Source organism: Nerophis ophidion, linkage group LG27 (assembly GCF_033978795.1).
Source record: "Nerophis ophidion isolate RoL-2023_Sa linkage group LG27, RoL_Noph_v1.0, whole genome shotgun sequence".
NCBI classification, from domain to species: domain Eukaryota; kingdom Metazoa; phylum Chordata; class Actinopteri; order Syngnathiformes; family Syngnathidae; genus Nerophis; species Nerophis ophidion.
The window spans coordinates 33,750,430-33,772,116 of NC_084637.1; the positions used below are offsets into that span (position 1 = coordinate 33,750,430).

General features: G+C 39.7%; 2 protein-coding genes across 2 annotated transcripts in view; both read left to right on the plus strand.

Annotated features, from left to right (window-relative positions):
* The window catches only part of adamts1 (ADAM metallopeptidase with thrombospondin type 1 motif, 1), a 7,467-nt gene extending 7,110 nt beyond the window's left edge, over positions 1-357 (plus strand). Inside the window, exon 8 of the mRNA XM_061889095.1 lies at positions 1-357. This exon is cut by the window's left edge and continues 1,245 nt beyond it. The gene's annotated coding sequence lies outside the window, so the exon portion shown is untranslated.
* A 5,159-nt stretch (positions 358-5,516) lies between these two features.
* Positions 5,517-21,492, plus strand: cyyr1 (cysteine/tyrosine-rich 1). The gene is made up of 4 exons (XM_061889073.1): positions 5,517-5,816; positions 9,474-9,573; positions 14,991-15,151; positions 19,157-21,492. Exons 1-4 carry the CDS (start codon positions 5,756-5,758, stop codon positions 19,276-19,278), a joined length of 444 nt encoding a protein of 147 aa, XP_061745057.1. The 5' UTR covers positions 5,517-5,755; the 3' UTR covers positions 19,279-21,492.
* The last annotated feature ends 195 nt before the right edge of the window (positions 21,493-21,687 follow it).

Here is a 21,687-nt window from a genome sequence, read left to right on the forward strand (position 1 = left end):
GTGTGTGTGTGTGTGTGTGTGTGTGTGTGTGTGTGTGTGAGAGAGAGAGAGAGTGTGTGGAGACCTAAAGAGGGACTTGTCTCCTGCTACTACTTCATAAGTAAGTCTCTCCTGCCTTCTGCGAAGGCATCTTGTTTTTTTTTTCCCAGTTGTCTCTTTTGTACAGAATATCCCAACATTATTTATTTTTGTACAGCCTGTTATGTGTAATCATGTGGCCTCTTTTAATATTATTTTTTATTTGTTTTTAAGATCACAGAAGGAAGTAGAATATAAAGAGTATTTATACAGTGTTTTATATATATATATAAATATGGTCCTAGGTTCATGAATAAAATATCACGGTGACTCATGCGAGTATTGTCTCCTCTTTTGTCACACGCACGCGATCCCGCCGCCAAAAATGACCTTGCATGCGGCGTCCCCACTGCCCGGGCTGGTTTTCCTGTAATTGTGAACAATTAGAAAGCAGATTAGACGGACGCATCATATTCAAATGCTTCAGCACATTTTCTGACTCTTGAGTGTGGCAAAGAAAATAAATAACGAGCTTACTTTTTTTACCTGCTTTTCATGCCTGCAGCATCATTGCAGCTGGCAAGAAACATCTGGAAGACATTTGGAATCATTGCTGCTCCATGTGGGTGGCAGAGCTAAATTATCCTTCATCTCAATGGCTTCCTTGCGTGGTGGATTTTCAGACTTTGTCATTCTGTGCAAAAAACTTAGAGGAGAGAACTTTTAAAACTGTTGTCTGTGACTGCAAATTGAAGGTTTTGACCAGGGGGGGTAAATGAATTTGCCTATATATATATATATATATATATATATATATATATATATATATATATATATATATATATATATATGTATGTATATGTAGGTGTGGGAAAAATCACAAGACTACTTCGTCTCTACAGAACTGTTTCATGAGGGGTTCCCTCAATCATCAGGAGATTTTAATGGAAGCATTCACATACAATGGTTTATAAAGGGCACAGAGTGGGGGGGTACAGGCAGGCGTAGGGGCGTGGTGATTGGCTCATGTGTTACCTAGGAGGTTTTTCCGTCTGTGGCGGCATGTTGAAATGATTTCGCTGCACTTGTTGAGGGATGACAGGTCTGGATGATATATAATAAACAGTTTCTCTTTCAAGCATAGGTTGCATCTTTTATTACCACTGTTGTAAGGTGTGCTGGATGCAAGAATTTGCCATGTTATTGAATATTCAACATTATTGGCTTTGAGGTTCCAAATGTGTTTGCTGAGCTCTGTAGAATTCCGCAAAGTCTGGTTTCTAAAGGAGGCGTTGTGATTATTCCATCTTGTTTTGAAGACTCCTTCGGTTAATCCTACGTACGTGTCGGATGTGTTAGTGTCCTTGCTGGGAGAGGATTGAGGGAACCCCTCATGAAACAGTTCTGTAGAGATGAAGTAGTCTTGTGATTTTTCCCACACCTACATATTGCGCTCTACCACGGTATCGAGCACTATTCTCGTCAAACATTTACATCCACTTATAAAGAACATAATGTCATGGCTGTCTTGAGTTTCCAATAATTTCTAAAACTCTTATTTTTTGATTGGAGCACATTCATGTGTTAGTCACAAAAAAAAATCATGAAGTTTGCTTCTTTTATGAATTTATTATGGCTCTACTGAAAATGTGAGCAAATGTGCTGGGTCATAAGTATACATACAGCAATGTTAATATGTGCTTACACGTCATATTTGTTGCGTCCGTTCTATTTTATTTTATGCTAAAATCCACAATGTTCACATTCGTTAAGTTTGTAGTTATGTTACCTTGATTTCGGCTACTGTGTCATTTTAATAATTGTTTTGCTCCTATTATAATTGTAATATTTGAATGATGATAAATGAATGTGTCGTGGCAGTTGCGAATTTCACAAACGAGGGTGTTTGAGGAAACACTCCATTGCTTTTCCAAACATTTTTTATAGTGAACTGCTAACATTAGAAACCTAAACAGGACATGCTTAAAGTTGAATGACTTTGTAAAAACACTGAAACAAAGTCTACGTCGATTGTGTTCTTCATGGTGTTTTTGAAACTTTACCAATTTTGTTCCTCAGAATTTTCAACTGACTTGAAGTGTTTTGCCAAGAGGATTTTTTGTAATGTGAACATTTTCAGAATGTGATTGTTTTCAATTTTGGCCAAAGTAAAACAAAGAAAACTATCTGAAAATGTCTTCATTTAAAAGTTTTGATGCCAAGATTTTACCAGTCCGGCCCGCGTGGTTTTAGAATTTCCTTCATGCGGGTCCTGAGCTAAAATGACACCCCATGATCTAAAACTGATCTAATGCTCTTTTTTTTTTTACGCTAAAATTCTGCCGACTGCCAGTTTTTTCCCCACAACACCATTTTTACAGTGTACATGTTAACAGATCATTTGCTTTAAAATCATAAGTTAAACAGTTATTTAAGTATTTTTTTAATTTTAACCCCCCATTTTTGGGGGAATATATGATAGTATAATATTTCATGCATTATTAGATATTATTAAAGTTTAAAAGGTACGCAACTGCATGCAGTTCATGTATTGTTTTCTGTCGAAATAGAAAGAAGGAATACATTTATTGAGAAAAGATAAAGAACTTTATTATTGCATATTGTGGTGTATTGCAGTGGTGGGGCCAAAGTTTGACATCTGTAGCTTACCAGGTTGCTTATAAAAAAAAATTGATAGCTTATTCGATAATACAGATTGTTGGTGATGTCATTCATGTATGGGTTGAACATTTTTGGTCCTAAGATTGACCCCTGGGGTACACCGTCGACCATATCTCAGCTTGAAGATGTGCGTCCTTTGAGCTTCACATGTCACTTCCTGTTTGTCAAACAGCTTTTCACTCTAAGTTGACTGAAGGTAAAGTCATGCGGTCAGGATTTTACTCAGGTGGAAGTAGGAGGTATGAAACATTCAAAGAGGGTGGGAGGATGGTGACTCACAACGAGAGTTCTCAAACCACTTTAGCATAAAAAGAGTGAAACTGTTGATGCAGCCAGTAGTCAATATGACTCCTTCCAAACTGTAATAAAACGATGTGAAGGGCGTGGAAGACCTTGGTTCGAAGAGGGCTGAGCAGATAGTATCGATACTGAGGGTAGATGCAATATCAACTCAACACTAAATTTTTAAGTTCTCTTCTATTCTCAGAAATATTTGTGTGTTATGTTGTGTTGTTTATATGTTACATTGTGGATGTTGTTACATGTTTATTTATAATTTTATACGGTTTCAAAACAACAGGTTTGTGCTCAAAAAAGAGCTTTGGGGGCAAAAGCCGAAGAAATTGAATGAGATTCTTATAGTACTAAATAACATTTAAAAAGGTTTTGTTTCGTTATATTTGCACCACTGACACTATTTTGCTCAACAGTTGTGTGTAGTAAAATGGATTGATTGCATTATTTTGTTGCTTCAAGAACCCAAGAGTTCAGGGGCCGGACATCAAAATGTGGATGTTTGCAGGTTATATTCCTTTGAGACTATGTTTACTTAATTGCAAAGTAAACACATTGGCGTTCAATTGATGAATTAAATATTCTGCCCTCGCTACTTGTTTGTAGCATGTGCAGCTTGACAGATAGTTAACAGCATAAAGAAAGAGAAACCCCAGAAGTTTTGCTGAGGATTGATGTTCCTTCTTTTGAAGTCTTTTTCCTCATCAGTTAAAATCCTTTACACATCTTCCTTCATTTAGGTTTGCGAGACTGAAAATATAAACATGAACATTACAGAAGTAGAATGTCCATTGTGTATTTGACATCAATAAAATAGGAGGTTTAGTGTTAATTCAGTCACACAATAAAGTACAGACGTTTAAGCATCTAGAAATTAAACAACATCTACATCAAACATTGCACACGTTCATACTTTGATGTCCAGTCGCTGCTAAAAGTCAGATTTTCGCGGTTTATTTCCATTTTTTTTCAGGGTCGATAGAGAACATTTTTGGTTTGAAAAGTCTTCTTATGCTCCCCCACTGCAGCTTCACTGTTTTACATGATGAAGGAAATGTAAATGTCAATTCATGAATGACATTAATATGAAACAATACTGTAAACATCTTCCTAAAAATCAATTTTGTGTTAAAAAGTGCAGTAAAGTATAAAAAATAAATTGACAAGTGTGGAAAAAAAATGTATAATGTGAAATTAAAGTCAAAGTTGGCTTTGGGGTACATTATAAATATTTACAGTGTTGCCCACTCCTACTTGCTAATTACAAAGCAAATAATATACAGCGGAAATGTTTTTCTCTGCAATAAATGCCTAAATGCCTAGATTATTGGTTATACTTTGTATTTATTACGTGTGTCAGTTTTATTGTTATAAAAGGAACTGATATTTTTAATACATTCAGATTTCTGACAATGACAATGGAAAGAAGCATTTCAATCATGGGTGCTGGTTAGTTTCCTTATTAAATATATATATATATATATATATATATATATATATAGACATATATTTATGTGTGTGTGTGTGTATATATATATATATATATATATATATAATATATATATATATATATACATATATATATATACACACACACACAAATATATGTCTATATATATATATATATATATATATATATATATATATATATATATGTGTGTGATTATATGTTTTGGTTACCCCGAATGCAGCTGAGATAGGCTCCAGCACCCCCACCCCCCACCCCCGCGACCCCAAAAGGGACAAGTGGTAGGAAATGGATGGATGGATTAGGTTTAATTATTGTTTTTATGTTTGTTTAGGTTTGTTGAATGTTATAAAATATAAACATTGCTTTAATAGTCTATATATATATATACATATATATGTATGTATATATATATATGTATATGAATATATATATACATATATATGTATATATATATATATATATGCATGTATATATATCTCACAATAATTAAATTATATGAGAGGTTTAATTATTGTTTTTATGTTTGTTGAACGTTATAAAACATAAATATTGCTTTAATAGTCTTCTGAGTTGAACAACAAATGTAACTGTGTGAGTAGGAGATACTATAAGTTTATACATCTTTCTGCTCCTTTTCATTCTTTTTTTTAAGTTATGTTGTTTTGATTGTTTTATTTTGTTTGACCTTAAATCAATGAAATCAAAACAAAACTGTAAATATCTTATTGTACTTCTTGTTGTATTATATACTTTTTATATCTTATTTACATTATATTTATTTTCAGTTATGTTATATTTTTATCTTGATAGGGTGGTGACTATTCCAGGGTGTACACCGCCTTCCGCCGATTGTAGCTGAGATAGGCATTGGCGCCCCCCCCGCCCCCCCTCACGGACCCAAAGGGAATAAGTGGTAGAAAATTGATGGATGGATATATTTACATTTCCTATATTTCTTCACAAAAAGACATCAGATAAAAAAAATAATGCTTTTATTTTGAAAACGTCCGCCGGACGTTGTTGTTCGACGCCTCAGCCGACTTGATGTGTGTCCTGGCGGCGGTGTGAGGTGTGTGACAACTTCTAAGGACACTTGAGAGGAGGCGCTCACACGTGGCGGGAACAAACGGAACTCCAATTTTTGAGGACAAACGACAACTTTGTCCTTTCTTCGGTTGTTGTGAGACTATTGCTAGGGTCAATGTTACCAAATGACCCCATTATGTGATCGCTCCAACGCTTTAGTGCCGCTGTGATCCAGAGAGAGAAGGAGAAGGAAGCAGGGTCATCATGGAGGAACCTTGGAGATGGGAACTACTGACTAACTCCTTGCTGTTTAGTTTGTTCTCTGGTAAGGTTTATGTTTTGTGCGTCTGAATGTTCTTAATGGTGGGGGTGGAGGGCTTGTCTGTAGTGTGAGGACAGACATGAGCCAGGACCTCCGAGGACCACCCAGGAAGAAGCCTGCTGACAGGACCTCCTGCTGGCATTCACATGGAAATGAAAAAGTCATCTTCCATCAAGCTTCACTTTAAAGACAACTTTAAATCTATTTGTTTTCTACCTCCAATTGAACTCATGAATTACCATGAATTGACTAAAGGCCTACTGAAATGAGATGTTCTTATTTAAAAGGGGATAGCAGGTCCATTCTATGTGTCCTACTTCATCATTTCGCGATATTGCCATATTTTTGCTGAAAGGATTAAGTAGAGAACAACCACGATAAAGTTCGCAACTTTTGGTCGCTAATAAAAAAGCCTGTACCGGAAGTAGCAGACGATGTGCGCGTGACGTCACGGGTTGTGGAGCTCCTCACATCTGAACATTGTTTACAATCATGGCCACCTACAGCAAGAGCATTTCAGACCGAGAAAGCGACGATTTCCCCATTAATTTGAGCGAGGATGAAAGATTCGTGGATGAGGAAAGTTAGAGTGAAGCACTAAAGAAAAAAAAGGTGACGGCAGTGGGAGCGATTCAGATGTCCATCCATCCACCCATTTTCTACCGCTTATTCCCTTTTGGGGTCGCCGGCGCCTATCTCAGCTACAATTGGTCGGAAGGCGGGGTACACCCTGGACAAGTCGCCATCTCATCGCAGGGCCAACACAGATAGACAGACAACATTCACACTCACATTCACACACTAGGGCCCATTTAGTGTTGCCAATCTTTGGAAGTGGGAGGAAGCCGCAGTACCCGTAGGGAACCCACACATTCACGGGGGAGAACATGCAAACTCCACACAGAAAGATCCCGAGCCTGGATTTGAACCCAGGACTGCAGGACCTTCGTATTGTGAGGCCTCTGCCACCGTGAAGCCCCGATTCAGGTAAGGGATTTTCCAGAATTAACCTGGTAAATGTGTCATTAGACACATTTACCAGGTTAATTCTGGAAAATCCCTTACCTGCTTATTGTGTTAATAGTGTTTTAGTGAGATTATAAAGTCATACCTGAAAGTCGGAGGGCTGTGGTGACCGCCAGTGTCTCTGAGTAGAAGCCAATGGAGGAGCCAAGATCACAGCTGCTGTAGGAGGACGCTAACTCCGCACAAGTCTCCGGTAGGAGCCGACTTAATATCACAGTTTTCTCATCCAAAAACTTGCTGGTTGACATGTGGTAGAGAAACATGTCCGCTAAAGCTTCACAAGAAACAAAGAAACACAGACTGTGTCTCGGTGCTAAAGGCAGCTGCAATACACCGCTTTCCACCAACAGCATTCTTCTTTATAGTCTCCATTATTAATTGAACAAACTGCAAAAGATTCAGCAACACAGATGTCCAAAATTCTGTGTAATTATGCGATGAAAAGAGACGACTTTTAGCCGTAAGTGGCTCTGAGCTAAAATGTCCGCTGTACCGGAAGTAGCAGACGATGTGCGCGTGACGTCATGGGTTGTGGAGCTCATCACATTGTTTACAATCATGGCCACCAGCAGCGAGAGCGATTCGGACCGAGAAAGCGACGATTTCCCCATTAATTTGAGCGAGGATGAAAGTTCGTGGATGAGGAAAGTGAGAGTGAATGACTACAAAAAAAACAAAAAATAGACTATACAGTGGGAGCGATTCAGATGATATAAGACAAATTTATTAGGATAATTCTGGAAAATCTCTTATCTGCTTATTGTGTTACTAGTGTTTTAGTGAGAATACAGTGGGGCAAAAATGTATTTAGTCAGCCAGCGATTGTGCAAGTTCTCCCACTTAAAATGATGACAGAGGTCTGCAATTTTCATCATAGGTACACTTCAACTGTGGGAGACAGAATGTGAAAAAAAATCCAGGAATTCACATTGTAGGAATTTTAAAGAATTTATTTGTAAATTATGGTGAAAAACAAGTATTTGGTCCCTTCAAACAAGGAAGATCTCTGGCTCTCACAGACCTGTAACTTCTTCTTTAAGAAGCTCTTCTGTCCTCCACTCGTTACCTGTATTAATGACACTTGTTTGAACTTGTTATCTGTATAAAAGACACCTGTCCACAGCCTCAAACAGTCAGACTCCAAACTCCACTATGGCCAAGACCAAAGAGCCGTCAAAGGACACCAGGAAAATAATTGTAGACCTGCACCAGACTGGGAAGAGTGAATCTACAATAGACAAGCAGCTTGGTGTGAAAAAATCTACTGTGGGAGGAATTATCAGAAAATGGAAGACATACAAGACCACTGATAATCTCCCTTGATCTGGGGCTCCACGCAAGATCTCATCCCGTGGGGTCAAAATGATCATGAGAACGGTGAGCAAAAATCTCAGAAGCACACGGGGGGACCTGGTGAATGACCTGCAGAGAGCTGGGCCCAAAGTAACAAAGGTTACCATCAGTAACACTACGCCAAAAGGGAATCAAGTCCTGCATTGCCAGATGTGTCCCCCTGCTTAAGCCAGTGCATGTCCAGGCCTTTCTGAAGTTTACCAGAGAGCACATGGATGATACAGCAGAGGATTGGGAGAATGTCATGTGGTCAGATGATACCAAAATAGAACTTTTTGGTATAAACTCAACTGGTCGTGTTTGGAGGAAAAAGAATACTGAGTTGCATCCCAAGAAAACCATACCTACTGTGAAGCATGGGGGTGGAAACATCATGCTTTGGGGCTGTTTTTCTGCTAAGGGGACAGGACGATTGATCCGTGTTAAGGAAAGAATGAATGGGGCCATGTATCCTGAGATTTTGAGCCAAAACCTTCTTTCATCAGTGAGAGCTTTGAATGGTTGACCAAATACTTATTCATGTTAAAGATGTTTTTTACATGGTAAAATAAAGACAAAAGAAAAAAAAACTGCCTTTATGGCAGCTTTGTGTCAACATTGCAACTTTTTCTCGATAGATTTCACCTGATTCCAATATTTTTAATATTCTTTTTTATTTTTGCAATAGCATTTCCAGAATGTGTGGCGGGCCGGTAAACAATTAGCTGCGGGCCACAATTGGCCCCCGGGCCGCACTTTGGACATCCCTGATGTAGAGGAAGGAGAAACACGAGTATGTCTGAATGACTCGCCTCCAGATTTCAGTGGCTAGCTCCGAGTTACTTAACCGCTTTATTATGAAACTTTGCTTTCTTTCTGGCGTCACTTCCTCTCCGAACTAAGTTAGTAAACGATCAATGATTCCATACAAAGCTAAGAGCCGGAGATTCAAGAAGTACATGAGGAGGGGGACCTTAAACGCTGGTTTAGTGTGGCTGAAACGGGGCTTAGGCTAAATAATTATTCTGTAGACATGGCCTCAGTTGCATGTACTTAACAGAGGTGGCTAGCCAACAATTGAACCTAAATAAAAGTACTGTTAAGTACTTCTCAAATAGGCGTCGCTTGGTTGGGAGAGGGACCGTGCCAGCAACCTGAGGGTTCCTGGTTCGATCCCCACCTTCTACCAACCTCCTCACGTCCGTTGTGTCCTTGAGCAAGACACTTCACCCTTGCTCCTGATGGGATATACATCAAGTATAACACCCATTTCCCATTGAATCTAAAAGGTGTGTGTTGCAGGTGTCAGCGAGGCCAGGTGTCATGGCTGCCTGGAGTACTGCTGTGAAGGCTCGCCGCCGTTCTGCTGCTCCTACTACGCCTACGTGGGAGACGTCCTTTCGTGAGTTTAACGCCAAGCTACCATCTGCTTTTTTATGGAGCGTAAAACTTTGTTTCATGCGAAAATAACAAAACGAAGCACTGGAAAACCAAGATGGTTAGGGGCCGGCGATATATGGATATACCGTATTTTCCGGAGTATAAGTCGCAGCTGCCGAAAATGCATAAAAAAGAAGGAAAAAAACATGTAAGAGTCGCACTGGGGAAATGTATTTGATAAAACCCAACACCAAGAATAGACATTTGAAAGGCAATTTAAAATAAATAATGAATAGTGAACAGGCTGAGTAAGTGTAGGTCAGGGGTGCCCATTACGTCGATCGCGAGCTACCAGTCGACCGCGGGGGGTGTGTCAGTCGATCTCCAGCCAGGCTTTTAAAAAAAATAGACCTAAAAATGAGTGATCATCAATCTTCACCAAGACGTCACTTAAATGACATTCACGGCACCCGAGGGTCTTGTGAGATGACGCTGGCTGCTGCAAGATCATTATTATGAAAATATGACCGAGAGGAAGGCGAGAAACACTTTTTATTTCAACAGACTCTCGCGCCGTACCTTCCGTCAAAACTCTAAAGGCCGACTGCACATTTCCTATCTTCACAATAAAAGCCCTGCTTCATGCTGCCTGCGCTAACTAAATACAGAGTCTCGGAAAACTGGCGTGCACAAGCGATCCCTCAGAAAACTGGCGTGCACAAGTGATGTGCACGCCAGCTTTCTGAGACTCATATTTAGTTAGCGCAGGCAGCATGAAGCAGGGCTTTTATTGTGAAGATAGGAAATGTGCAGTCGGCCTTTAGAGTTTTGACAGAAGGGACGGCGCGAAAGTCTGTTGAAATAAAAAGTGTTTCTCGCCTTCCTCTCTGTCATTTTTTCATAATAATGAACTGGCAGCAGCCAGCGTCATCTCACAAGACCCTCGGGTGCCGTGAATGTCAATCAAGCAAGCTACGGAATTTGCCGCCAATGTTTTTCTTGTAAAGTGTATGGAAGCTGGATGAATTAGATGCCAAAAACCAACCACTTTCATGTGGTATTGTACAGAAAGGACAACTTTTTTTCTCCTCCATTTGAAAATGTGGGCGTTATCATCATTACTGTCTGATTCCAATCAATGCAAGTCATCAGAATCAGGTAATACACCAACTTATATTCTTGTCTTCGTGAAAGAAAGACATCTATATGTGTTACACATGCTTGTATTATCATTAAACACATTTAACTTGTTTACAAAAATATCTCTTTCATAAATAAATAAATATAAATGATATATATAAATGAGGTAGATCCCCTCGAGTTGGTCAATTGAAAAGTAGCTCGCCTGCAGAAAAAGTGTGGGCACCCCTGGTGTAGGTTATATGAGGCATAAATAAGCAACTGCTATGTTAACCTAACATATTATGGTAAGAGTCATTCAAATAACTATAACATATAGCAGTGGTTCTCAAACGGGGGTACTTGAAGGTATGCCAAGGGGTACGCGAGATATTTAAAAAAATATTCTAAAAAATAGCAACAATTCTAAAATCCTTTATAAATATATTTAATGAATAATACTTCAACAAAATATGAATGTAAGTTCATAAACTGTGAAAAAAAATTCAACAATGCAATATTCAGTGTTGACAGCTAGATTTTTTGTGGACATGTTCCATAATTCTTTTTTTCTGAAGAAATGTTTAGAATGAAGTTGATGGATCTCTATTACAATCCCCAAAGAGGACACTTTAAGTTGATGATTACTTCTATGTGTTGAAATCTTTATTTGTAGGGGTGGACAAATTAATGCGTTAATTACGAGTTAACTCATCAATCTATTAACGCCGGCAATTATTTTATCGCACATTTGCGTATGTTATTTACATGCTTTTATTTTGTTAACGCCTTTTCTAACAAGATGGCGTCGCCCGGCTTCGAGGGGCTCTTGGTAAAGATGGAACATTTGGCAAAAATACCGGACAATTCTGCAAATGTCATGGCTGGCTTACAGCGTGGTCACTCCGGGATCACTTACGACCGCCAGACAATTCTGGATGTGGATAGATCGGGCCGTTTTGGACTGAATGAGGCGTGCTTGCTAGAGCGGCTAGCTAGCATGGGAATACTTTGCCGGCTACATCCAGCGGCCTGTGAAGCAGCGGAGTATATGTGTTGTCTGTCTATTTATGAATAATGCAGACCAGGAGTGTTGGCTGACTTCTTAACGTTTGCTTTCAGAGCGTGCATATCACAACATACAAGATGTCGTCATGGCGACACAACCATGCTCGTCACTCCTGTTGCATGCTGGGTAGGGTAGTTCTTTTTTTCCCTGGCTCATAACATCACAATATAGTACCATGTATATGATGCCTTCAGTTTATCAAAGCACCAAGCAAACAATCGGAAAATTCCCATCATATCAATTCCTCGATATGGTCATAATTATTTTAAGTGCACTACGCAGAATAAACATAACATTATTAATATTGCTACTACGGATAATTTGATCCAAAATTCCCTAAAACAGCCCACTACCTATAATATAGGTTTTTTAAACATAAGATCCCTGATCAAAAAAATGTTTCTGCTGTTACCTCAGAAATTGCCTGTTCAGATGTTATGATTGTGGCTCAGAGATTTGTATGTAGATTATATTTATTTTCCATAACAAACAGGATAACTTAAATACCCTGGCAGTGGCAATAAGCTTAAATGTTTGTATTTACATTTTTGGAGTTGATTTTCATCAAATATGCTATTTAACTGCTACTGTTTAACAAGGACTGATTTAAATTGTGTTTGCACAACAAATGTTTTGGCGCTTTTGTTCATGTGGGAGAATATTCCAATAAAGGTGCACTACACACTACTTTTGAATTCATTATTGGGCTTTGTGTATACAATGCAGTTAATCGCGATTAATCGGAGAAATAGTGCGATTAACTTTGATTAAATATTTTAATCGTTGCCCAGCCCTACTTTATTTATAATTGAATAACATGTTTATTTTTCAACAAGTTTTCAGTTATTTTTATATCTTTTTTCCAAATATTTCAAGAAAGACCACTACAAATGAGCCATATTTTGCACTGTTATACAATTTAATAATCAGAAACTGATGACATAGTGCTGTATTTTACTTCTTTATCTCTTTTTTTCAACCCAAAATGCTTTGCTCTGATTAGGGGGTACTTGAATTAAATAAATGTTCACAGGGGGTACATCACTGAAAAAAGGTTGAGAACCACTGAACTATAGAACATGCTATAACTTTACCAAACAATCTGTCACTCCTAGTCCATAAATCCCATGAAATCTATACGTCTAGTCTCTTACGTAAATGAGCTAAATAATAATATTTGATATTTCAAGGTAATGTATTAATAATTTCACACATAAGTCGCTTGATATATTGCAAGTTTCTACATTTCAAATTATATTTGTAAACAGAGGACGTGGTGTCCTCCAAAACAAAGAGGAAAATAACCATTCGGATTGTTATAGTCGCAAAGTTCAAAAGCCAGCATCTGTGATGGTATGGGGTTGCATTAGTGCCCAAGGCATGGGTAACTTACACATCTGTGAAGGCACCATTAATGCTGAAAGGTACATACAGGTTTTGGAGCAACATATGTTGTCATCCAAGCAACATAATCATGGACGCCCCTGCTTATTTCAGCAAGACAAGTGTTACAACAGCGTGGCTTTGTAAAAAAAGAGTGCAGGTACTTTCTTGGCCCGCCTGCAGTCCAGACCTGTCTCCCATCGAAAATGGGTGGCGCATTATGAAGCGTTAAATACGATAGCAGACACCCAGGACTGTTAAACGACTGAAGCTCTACATAAAACAAGAATGGGAAAGAATTCCACTTTCAAAGCTTCAACAATTAGTTTCCTCAGTTCCCAAACGTTTATTGAGTGTTGTTAAAAGAAAAGGTGATGTAACACAGTGGTGAACATGCCCTTTCCCAACTACTTTGGCACGTGTTGCAGCCATGAAATTCTAAGTTAATTATTATTTGCAAATAAAAAAGAAGTTTATGAGTTTGAACATCAAATATGTTGTCTTTGTAGCATATTCAACTGAATATGGGTTGAAAAGAATTTGCATTGTATTCCGTTTATATTTACTTTTAGCACAATTTCCCAACTCATATGGAAACAGGGCTTGTATTTTCTAGGATACATTTTTTAAAAATACATTTAGGCGATCTTACTTACTCCCTGCGTGTGTATACGTTGTGCGTCAAGCAGCTAAAAGGAGCGTTTCTAACTTGTAACTAGGCCTGAGCGGTAAATCTATTTCACCGATATATTCGAAGCAAATTTTGTTTAAAGAAAAAAGACAACAAAACAACAAACTTATTTCAGCATAAAAACCGAAATGAAACTCTTTACCATGCGAACAAGACAGCAACAACGAACAAAAAACTGGAGCACATTCAACAACACTGAGGTAATAATGATAACCAAGATCATTTTGGTCGCAATAACCATAACAATAATACAATAACCTTCTTCAAAGTGTGAGTGGCATAGAAGGTGCCAACAGACATAATGGCATTAACTAGGGCTGTGAATCTTTGGGTGTCCCACGATTCGGTTCAATATCGATTCTTGGGGTCGCGATTCGATAATATATAGATTTTTTTCAATTCGATACGATTCTTGATTCAAAAACGATATTTTTCCGATTCAAAACGATTCTGTATTCATTCAATACATAGGATTTCAGCCGGATCTGAAATTAGTTTCCTCAGTTCCCAAACCTTTATTGAGTGTTGTTAAAAGAAAATGTGATGTAACACAGTGGTGAACATGCCCTTTCCCAACTACTTTGGCACGTGTTGCAGCCATGAAATTATAAGTTAATTATTATTTGCAAAAAAAAATAAAGTTTATAAGTTTAAACATCAAATATGTTGTCTTTGTAGCATATTCAACTGAATATGGGTTGAAAAGGATTTGCAAATCATTGTATTCTGTTTATATTTACATCTAACACAATTTCCCAACTCATATGGAAACGGGGTTTGTAAAAGCAACTGTGTGAGAATGTATACTCCAATATCACGATAGTCATTTTCTATATCGCACAGAGACAAACCTGCGATACATCCAGTATATCCAAATATCGCCCAGCCCTTCGTAAAACTTTCTTTCATGCAAAAAAAGGTCAGTCCCTCCCCTTGTGTTACGTAACTAAGCCGCTGGCGATTGATGCCCACCACAAGCATCTGACCTTTGACTTCTTACAGCACAGCCGCTTTATGGCTTCCACCGAGGTGTCCGACTGGAATCCTCGCACTCAGCGAGCGTGTCGTGGCGTTTGTGTCGACGCCGTTCACGCTGCTGAGTGATGTCGGACGCGGTCACCGTGGCAACAAATCTCAAAGCCCTTCCCCTCATATGTGAGCGTTTTGCGTGTTCCAGGGGCACCGCCATCTCGGGGATCGTGTTCGGCGTGGTGTTCCTGATGGGCGCCATAGCCGCCTTGTTCCTGTGCGTGGGCATGTGTGTGAAGAATGGACACGGTGCCCGGGTGGGCGTGTTCAGCACCTCCTACATCAACACTGTGACGCAGGGATGCCCAGGTGAGCACACACTCCCCTGCTTAGGACCTTATCATCTCACTAAAACACTGGTAACATAATAAGCAAAGAAGGGATTTTCCAGAATTATCCTAGTAAATTTGTCTAATAACATCTGAATCGCTCCCACTGTATAGTCTTTTTTTTTTTTTTTTTAAATAGTCCTTCACTCGGAGACCTGGACTTGGAGAAGGCATTCGACCGTGTCCCTCGGGAAGTCCTGTGGGGAGTGCTCAGAGAGTATGGGGTATCGGACTGTCTGATTGTGGCGGTCCAGTCCCTGTATGATCAGTGTCAGAACTTGGTCCGCATTGCCGAACACATTTCCAGTGAGGGTTGGACTCCGCCAAGGCTGTCCTTTGTCACCGATTCTGTTCATCACTTTTATGGACAGAATTTCTAGGCGCAGTCAAGGCGTTGAGGGGTTCTGGTTTGGTGGCTGCAGGATTAGGTCTCTGCTTTTTGCAGATGATGTGGTCCTGATGGCTTCATCTGACCAGGATCTTCAGCTCTCACTGGATCGGTTTGCAGCCGAGTGTGAAGCGACCGGAATGAGAATCAGCACCTCCAAGTCCAATTCCATGGTTCTTTCCCGGAAAAGGGTGGAATGCCATCTCCGGGTTGGGGAGGAGACCCTGCCCCAAGTGGAGGAGTTCAAGTACCTGGGAGTCTTGTTCACGGATGAGGGAAGAGTGGATGGTGAGATCGACAGGCGGATCGGTGCGGCGTCTTCAGTAATGCGGACGTTGTATCGATCCGTTGTGGTGAAGAAGGAGCTGAGCCGGAAGGCAAAGCTCTCAATTTACCGATCGATCTACGTTCCCATCCTCACCTATGGTCATGAGCTTTGGGTCATGACCGAAAGGATAAGATCACGGGTACAAGCGGCCCAAATGAGTTTCCTCCGCCGTGTGGCGGGTCTCTCCCTTAGAGATAGGGTGAGAAGCTCTGCCATCCGGGAGGAACTCAAAGTAAAGCCGCTGCTCCTCCACATGGAGAGGAGCCAGATGAGGTGGTTCGGGCATCTGGTCAGGATGCCACCCGAACGCCTCCCTACGGAGGTGTTTAGGGCACGTCCAACCGGTAGGAGGCCACAGGGAAGACCCAGGACACGTTGGGAAGACTATGTCTCCCGGCTGGCCTGGGAACGCCTCGGGATCCCCCGGGAAGAGCTAGACAAAGTGGCTGGGGAGAGGGAAGTCTGGGTTTCCCTGCTTAGGTTGTTGCCCCCGCGACCCGACCTCGGATAAGCGGAAGAAGATGGATGGATGGAGTCCTTCACTCTTACTTTCCTCATCCTAGAATCTTTCATCCTCGCTCAAATTAATGGGGAAATCATTAATTTCTCAGTCCGAATCGCTCTCGCTGCTAGTGGCCATGATTGTAAACAATGTTCAGATGTGAGGAGCTCCACAACTTGTGACGTCACGCGCACATCGTCTGCTACTTCCGGTACAGGCAAGGCTTTTTTATTTGCGACCAAAAGTTGCGAACTTTGTCTTTGATGTTCTCTACTAAATCCTTTAAGCAAAAATATGGCAATATCGCGAAATGATCAAGTATGACACAGAATGGAGCTGCTGTCCCCGTTTGAATAAGAACATCTCATTTCAGTAGGCCTTTAATGGTTGACATTTTACATGCACACAGAACGAGGACACATTGGACCTGTGTCTGCATCTGTGATGTATGAAGCGTATCAAATATGTCCCCTGCCACTGGCATCAAGTTAAATGTGATGTCAGTGTGCAGAAACAACAAAGCTGATCTTTAAAAATGCTAAAAATAAATCCCGCTCCCTCTGCTCCCTGCGTGCTTTGTGTCTGTGTGGAAATGAGAAAGGAGACCACGCCCGCTTAGCAGGTAGATTGTTGTTGCATCCTTTTTAATATTTACTCATCACTTTTTATTCCGTGGGTCATCTTCATGCCTGACAGGACTGCGTGTTTTTCTAAAGGGATTAACAGGACTGTGCGTGTGCGTGTAATTGGGTTAGTGCTTCTAGCTATCAGCTCATATTTCCACAATGATTTCAGATTTTAAGTAGAAGCGACTGGATATAAAAAAGGTGACTTAAGGACCGTGAGCTTTTTGCTGCAACATTTCCCATTTTAATCCATCCTGTCTTCTGCTTTGATGTTTCAGTGAATAAAACCAAAGTGCTGTGTAATGTGAATCTCATGTAGTGGCTCAGGCTGGCCGCTAGGGGGCAGAATATCCCCACCTAACTGAAGAGTTGCTGCAATAATTACACTAAACCAGCTCTTTTTGGCAGATTTGTTATTTTTACTGACATTTGTTATTTATGTAAACATTTTTTACGCCTTTTTGTATGCATGTATAACACTTAAAACCATTAGCATGTCAGTATGTAGCGTGGAATTATGGCATGCATTGAACAAAGAAATGGACTAATAGATGAACCCTAATAATAATAATAATAAAGGAACCTTGTCGAAAAAGGCCCATGTAAATCACAAGGTACTTATATTTGTTAATAAGAACATTGTTGATTATTTGTTTACTTATTTCATTTGACAAATTGAGCACAGGCAAGGAACAAACACATGTTAGAAATTGCTAGAAAAGGGGTGGGATTAAATAAACTCTGCTTCTTCTTCCTCCTTTTCAGACATGATGTAACTAGAACTATGTTACGTACCAAAATGGACATAGAAATAACCCATAACCTCTTCATTTATCTGTTAGATAAAAACATGTGTTTTACTATAAATGTATTGTTACATAATCTCTATTATTTTCTCTATATGAGCACATTCATTTGATATAATTAAAATAAAGCGTTAATTACTAAAACGTTGATTAATTGGTGACCGTGAGGCCAGGAAGTGAAGTACTGGTAAATGCTGTATAAGATCGGCTTCTTCCTACTCCTTTTCGGCCGTGTTCAATTTTTCACGTGTAATAAATATGCCTGTTAATACCGCATAGGTGGAGCTTCTTCCCACTCCTTTTCAGCCATGTCGAATTTTGCATGTGTATCAATAGTGCTTATAAATAGTGCACAAGCTGTGCTTCCTCCTACTCCTTTTCGGCCATGTTGATTTTTGCATGTGTATTAATAGTACCTATAACTACTGCGTAAGATGGGTTTCCTCCTACTCCTTTTTGACCATGTGTAATTTTTCACTTTTTGTAATAAATATGCCTATAAATACTGCATAAGATCTGCTTCTTTCTACTCCTTTTCAACCACGTTGATTGTTCATGTACTAATACTGACTATAAATACTGCAGATATCTTCTTCTTTCGACTCCTTTTCAGCCATGTTGAATTTTGCACCTGTAATAATAGTGCCTATAAATACTGCGTAAGATCTGCTTCTTCCTCCTCCTTTTCTGTCATTTTGAATTTTGCATTTGTAATAAGTGTCTATAAATACTGCATAAGATCTGCTTCTTTCTACTCCTTTTCAACCATGTTGATTGTTCATGTACTAATACTGACTATAAATACTGCAGATATCTTCTACTTTCGACTCCTTTTCAGCCATGTTGAATTTTGCACCTGTAATAATAGTGCCTATAAATACTGCATAACATCTGCTTCTTCCTCCTCCTTTTCTGTCATTTTGAATTTTGCACTTGCAATAAGTGTCTATAAATACTGCATAAGGTCTGCTTCTTTCTACTCCTTTTCAACCACGTTGATTGTTCTGCATGTACTAATACTGACTATAAATACTGCAGATATCTTCTTCTTTCGACTCCTTTTCAGCCATGTTGAATTTTGCACCTGTAATAATAGTGCCTATAAATACTGCATAAGATCTGCTTCTTTCTACTCCTTTTCAACCATGTTGATTGTTCTACATGTACTAATACTGACTATAAATCCTGCAGATATCTTCTTCTTTCGACTCCTTTTCAGCCATGTTGACTTTAGCACCTGTAATGATAGTGCCTATAAATACTGCAAAGATCTGCTTCTCCCTACTGCTTTCGCTCCGATAATAACAGTGCCTACAATGTATTCCCCGTCCACAGGTCCTCCACCTCCGTACACCTCCGACTGTGAGCTGCTCCCTCCTCCGCCGTACACGCCGACTCAGCCCGGGCCGGCCAACTCGTCTCCCCCGCCGCCTTACCCAGGATGCACCAGCAAGTAATTTTGCAGGGCTCATCCACCGGCCGGCTGAAATGAAACATTCCTGTGCTGACTTTGCAAGCCGGAAAAGAACCTCAGGAGCGTCGAGCAGGTGCAATAATGCTTCAGCAAGCAGGTCATCTGAGCAAAATCAAACAGCGTTAAGCTGCTTGATATATTAAAAAAGCCCAGCGTTGGGGGATGAATAATAATTGAAGTCAATGTAGGAGGAGGACATTGAGGCTCTGGGAGCCTGCAGCCAGTTAACCAAAACGCTTGATCATTGTCTGGCTGTGCACTTCAAAGGTACTGAGGGGACTTTTTTGAAGGTGCACATTACTTTCCTTTTCTGCGCCAGGCAGGAAGTCTTTCTATTACACGGTTTTAACTTGTTCTGCATTCATTTGCAGCATGCAGGATGGGGAATAATTAGGGACCGCATGTCCCTTTGGGACAGAGGACCCTATTGTATTTCTAAGGTTTTATTATTCTTTCTTATTCCGCCGCCTCTTTCAGTTGTAATTTGACCCCCTTTACATGCTTCAAAACCCACCATATATGACACACACATCAGGACTGGCGAAAATTGCCATCTAATATACAGAAAAAAAACAAAACTCAAAATTGCTCTCTAGCGCCCCCTAGGAAAAAACACAGACAAAACTGCTTGTAACTTCTGTTAAGAATGTCGTAGAGACATGAAACAAAAACCTCTATGTAGGTCTGACTTAGACCTAGATTTCATACATTGACATCCGTCAGCAAGAATCAACAGGAAGGTGGCAAAAACCCCTTCAAAACAAAAGTTTCCTGAAAAAAATAAATTTTTGCCTAATTGGGCAGTATTTCGACCCCCTTAAAATACTTCAAAACTCACCAAACTTGACACACACATCAGGACTGGCGAAAATTGCCATCTAATAAAAAATAAAAAAAAACTCAAAATTGCACTCTAGCGCCCCCTCGGAAAAAACACAGACAAAACTGCTTGTAACTTCTGTTAAGAATGTCGCAGAGACATGAAACAAAAACCTCTATGTAGGTCTGACTTAGACCAAGATTTCATGCATTGACACCCTTCAGCAAAAATCAACAGGAAGGTGGCAAAAACCCCTTCAAACAAAAGTTTCCTAAAAAATTTTATTTTTTGCCTAAATGGGCAATATTTCAACCCCCTTAAAATGCTTCAAAACTCACCAAACTGGACACACACATCAGGACTGGTGAAAATTGCCATCTAATGAAAAAAAATAAATAAATAAAAAACTCAAAATTGCACTCTAGCGCCCCCTAGGAAAAAACACAGACAAAACTGCTTGTGACTTCTGTTAAGAATGCCGTAGAGACATGAAACAAAAATCTCTATATAGGTCTGACTTGGACCTAGATTTCATACATTGACACCCTTCAGCAAAAATCAACAGGAAGGTGGCAAAAACCCCTTCAAAACAAAAGTTTCCTAAAAATTTTATTTTTTGCCTAATTGGGCAGTATTTCGACCCCCTTAAAATACTTCAAAACTCACCAAACTGGACACACACATCAGGACTGGTGAAAATTGCCATCTAATTAAAAAAAATAAACCCCAAAACTCAAAATTGCGCTCTAGCGCCCCCTAGGAAAAAACACAGACAAAACTGCTTGTAACTTCTGTTAAGAATGTCGTAGAGACATGAAACAAAAACCTCTATGTATGTCTGACTTAGACCTAGATTTCATACATTGACACCCTTCAGCAGAAATCAACAGGAAGGTGGCAAAAACCCCTTCAAAACAAAAGTTTCCTAAAAAATGTCATTTTTGCCTAATTGGGCAGTATTTCAACCCCCTTAAAATACTTAAAAACTCACCAAACTGGACACACACATCAGGACTGGCGAAAATTGCGATCAAATATAAAAAAAAAAAAACTCAAAATTGCGCTCTAGCGCCCCCTAGGAATAAAACAGACAAAACTGCTCCTGGGAAGAAAAAACACAGACAAAACTGCTTGTAACTTCCGGTAGGAATGTCATAGAGACATGAAACAAAAACATCTATGTAGGTCTCACATAGACCTACATTTCATTAATTGACATCCTTCAGCACAAATCAACAGGAAGTTGGCAATTACCCCTTCAAAACAAAAGTTTTGTAAAAACCTGTCACCTTTTTTCAAACATTATCTCCTCTGAGCGCGTTTGTTGTGTCGGCTTCAAACTACCACAGGAAAGAGATGGAACCCTTCTGATTAAAAGTTGACCAAAGAGTTTTTCTAACTGCTCCGGTTTTGATTTTACGAGCCTTCAAAGAACTGCTCCGCTGCTGTTGTCTCAAGATGGCCGCTGAAAAGCAGGAAGCACCAGCGTGACCACACAATGCAGAGAAGGTAGGTAATGTGCGGGTAAAGATAAGTTGACTGGGTGAAAGAAGGAGGCACCAGTTTGACTCC

Excerpts from the sequence above, each read along its gene's own strand:
- cyyr1 (XM_061889073.1), top strand. The coding sequence starts at position 5,756 with ATGGAGGAACCTTGGAGATGGGAACTACTGACTAACTCCTTGCTGTTT. Across the intron at positions 5,817-9,473 it reads GCTGTTTAGTTTGTTCTCTG|GTGTCAGCGAGGCCAGGTGT; the intron begins GTAAGGTTTATG and ends TGTGTGTTGCAG. Across the intron at positions 9,574-14,990 it reads TACGTGGGAGACGTCCTTTC|GGGCACCGCCATCTCGGGGA; the intron begins GTGAGTTTAACG and ends TGCGTGTTCCAG.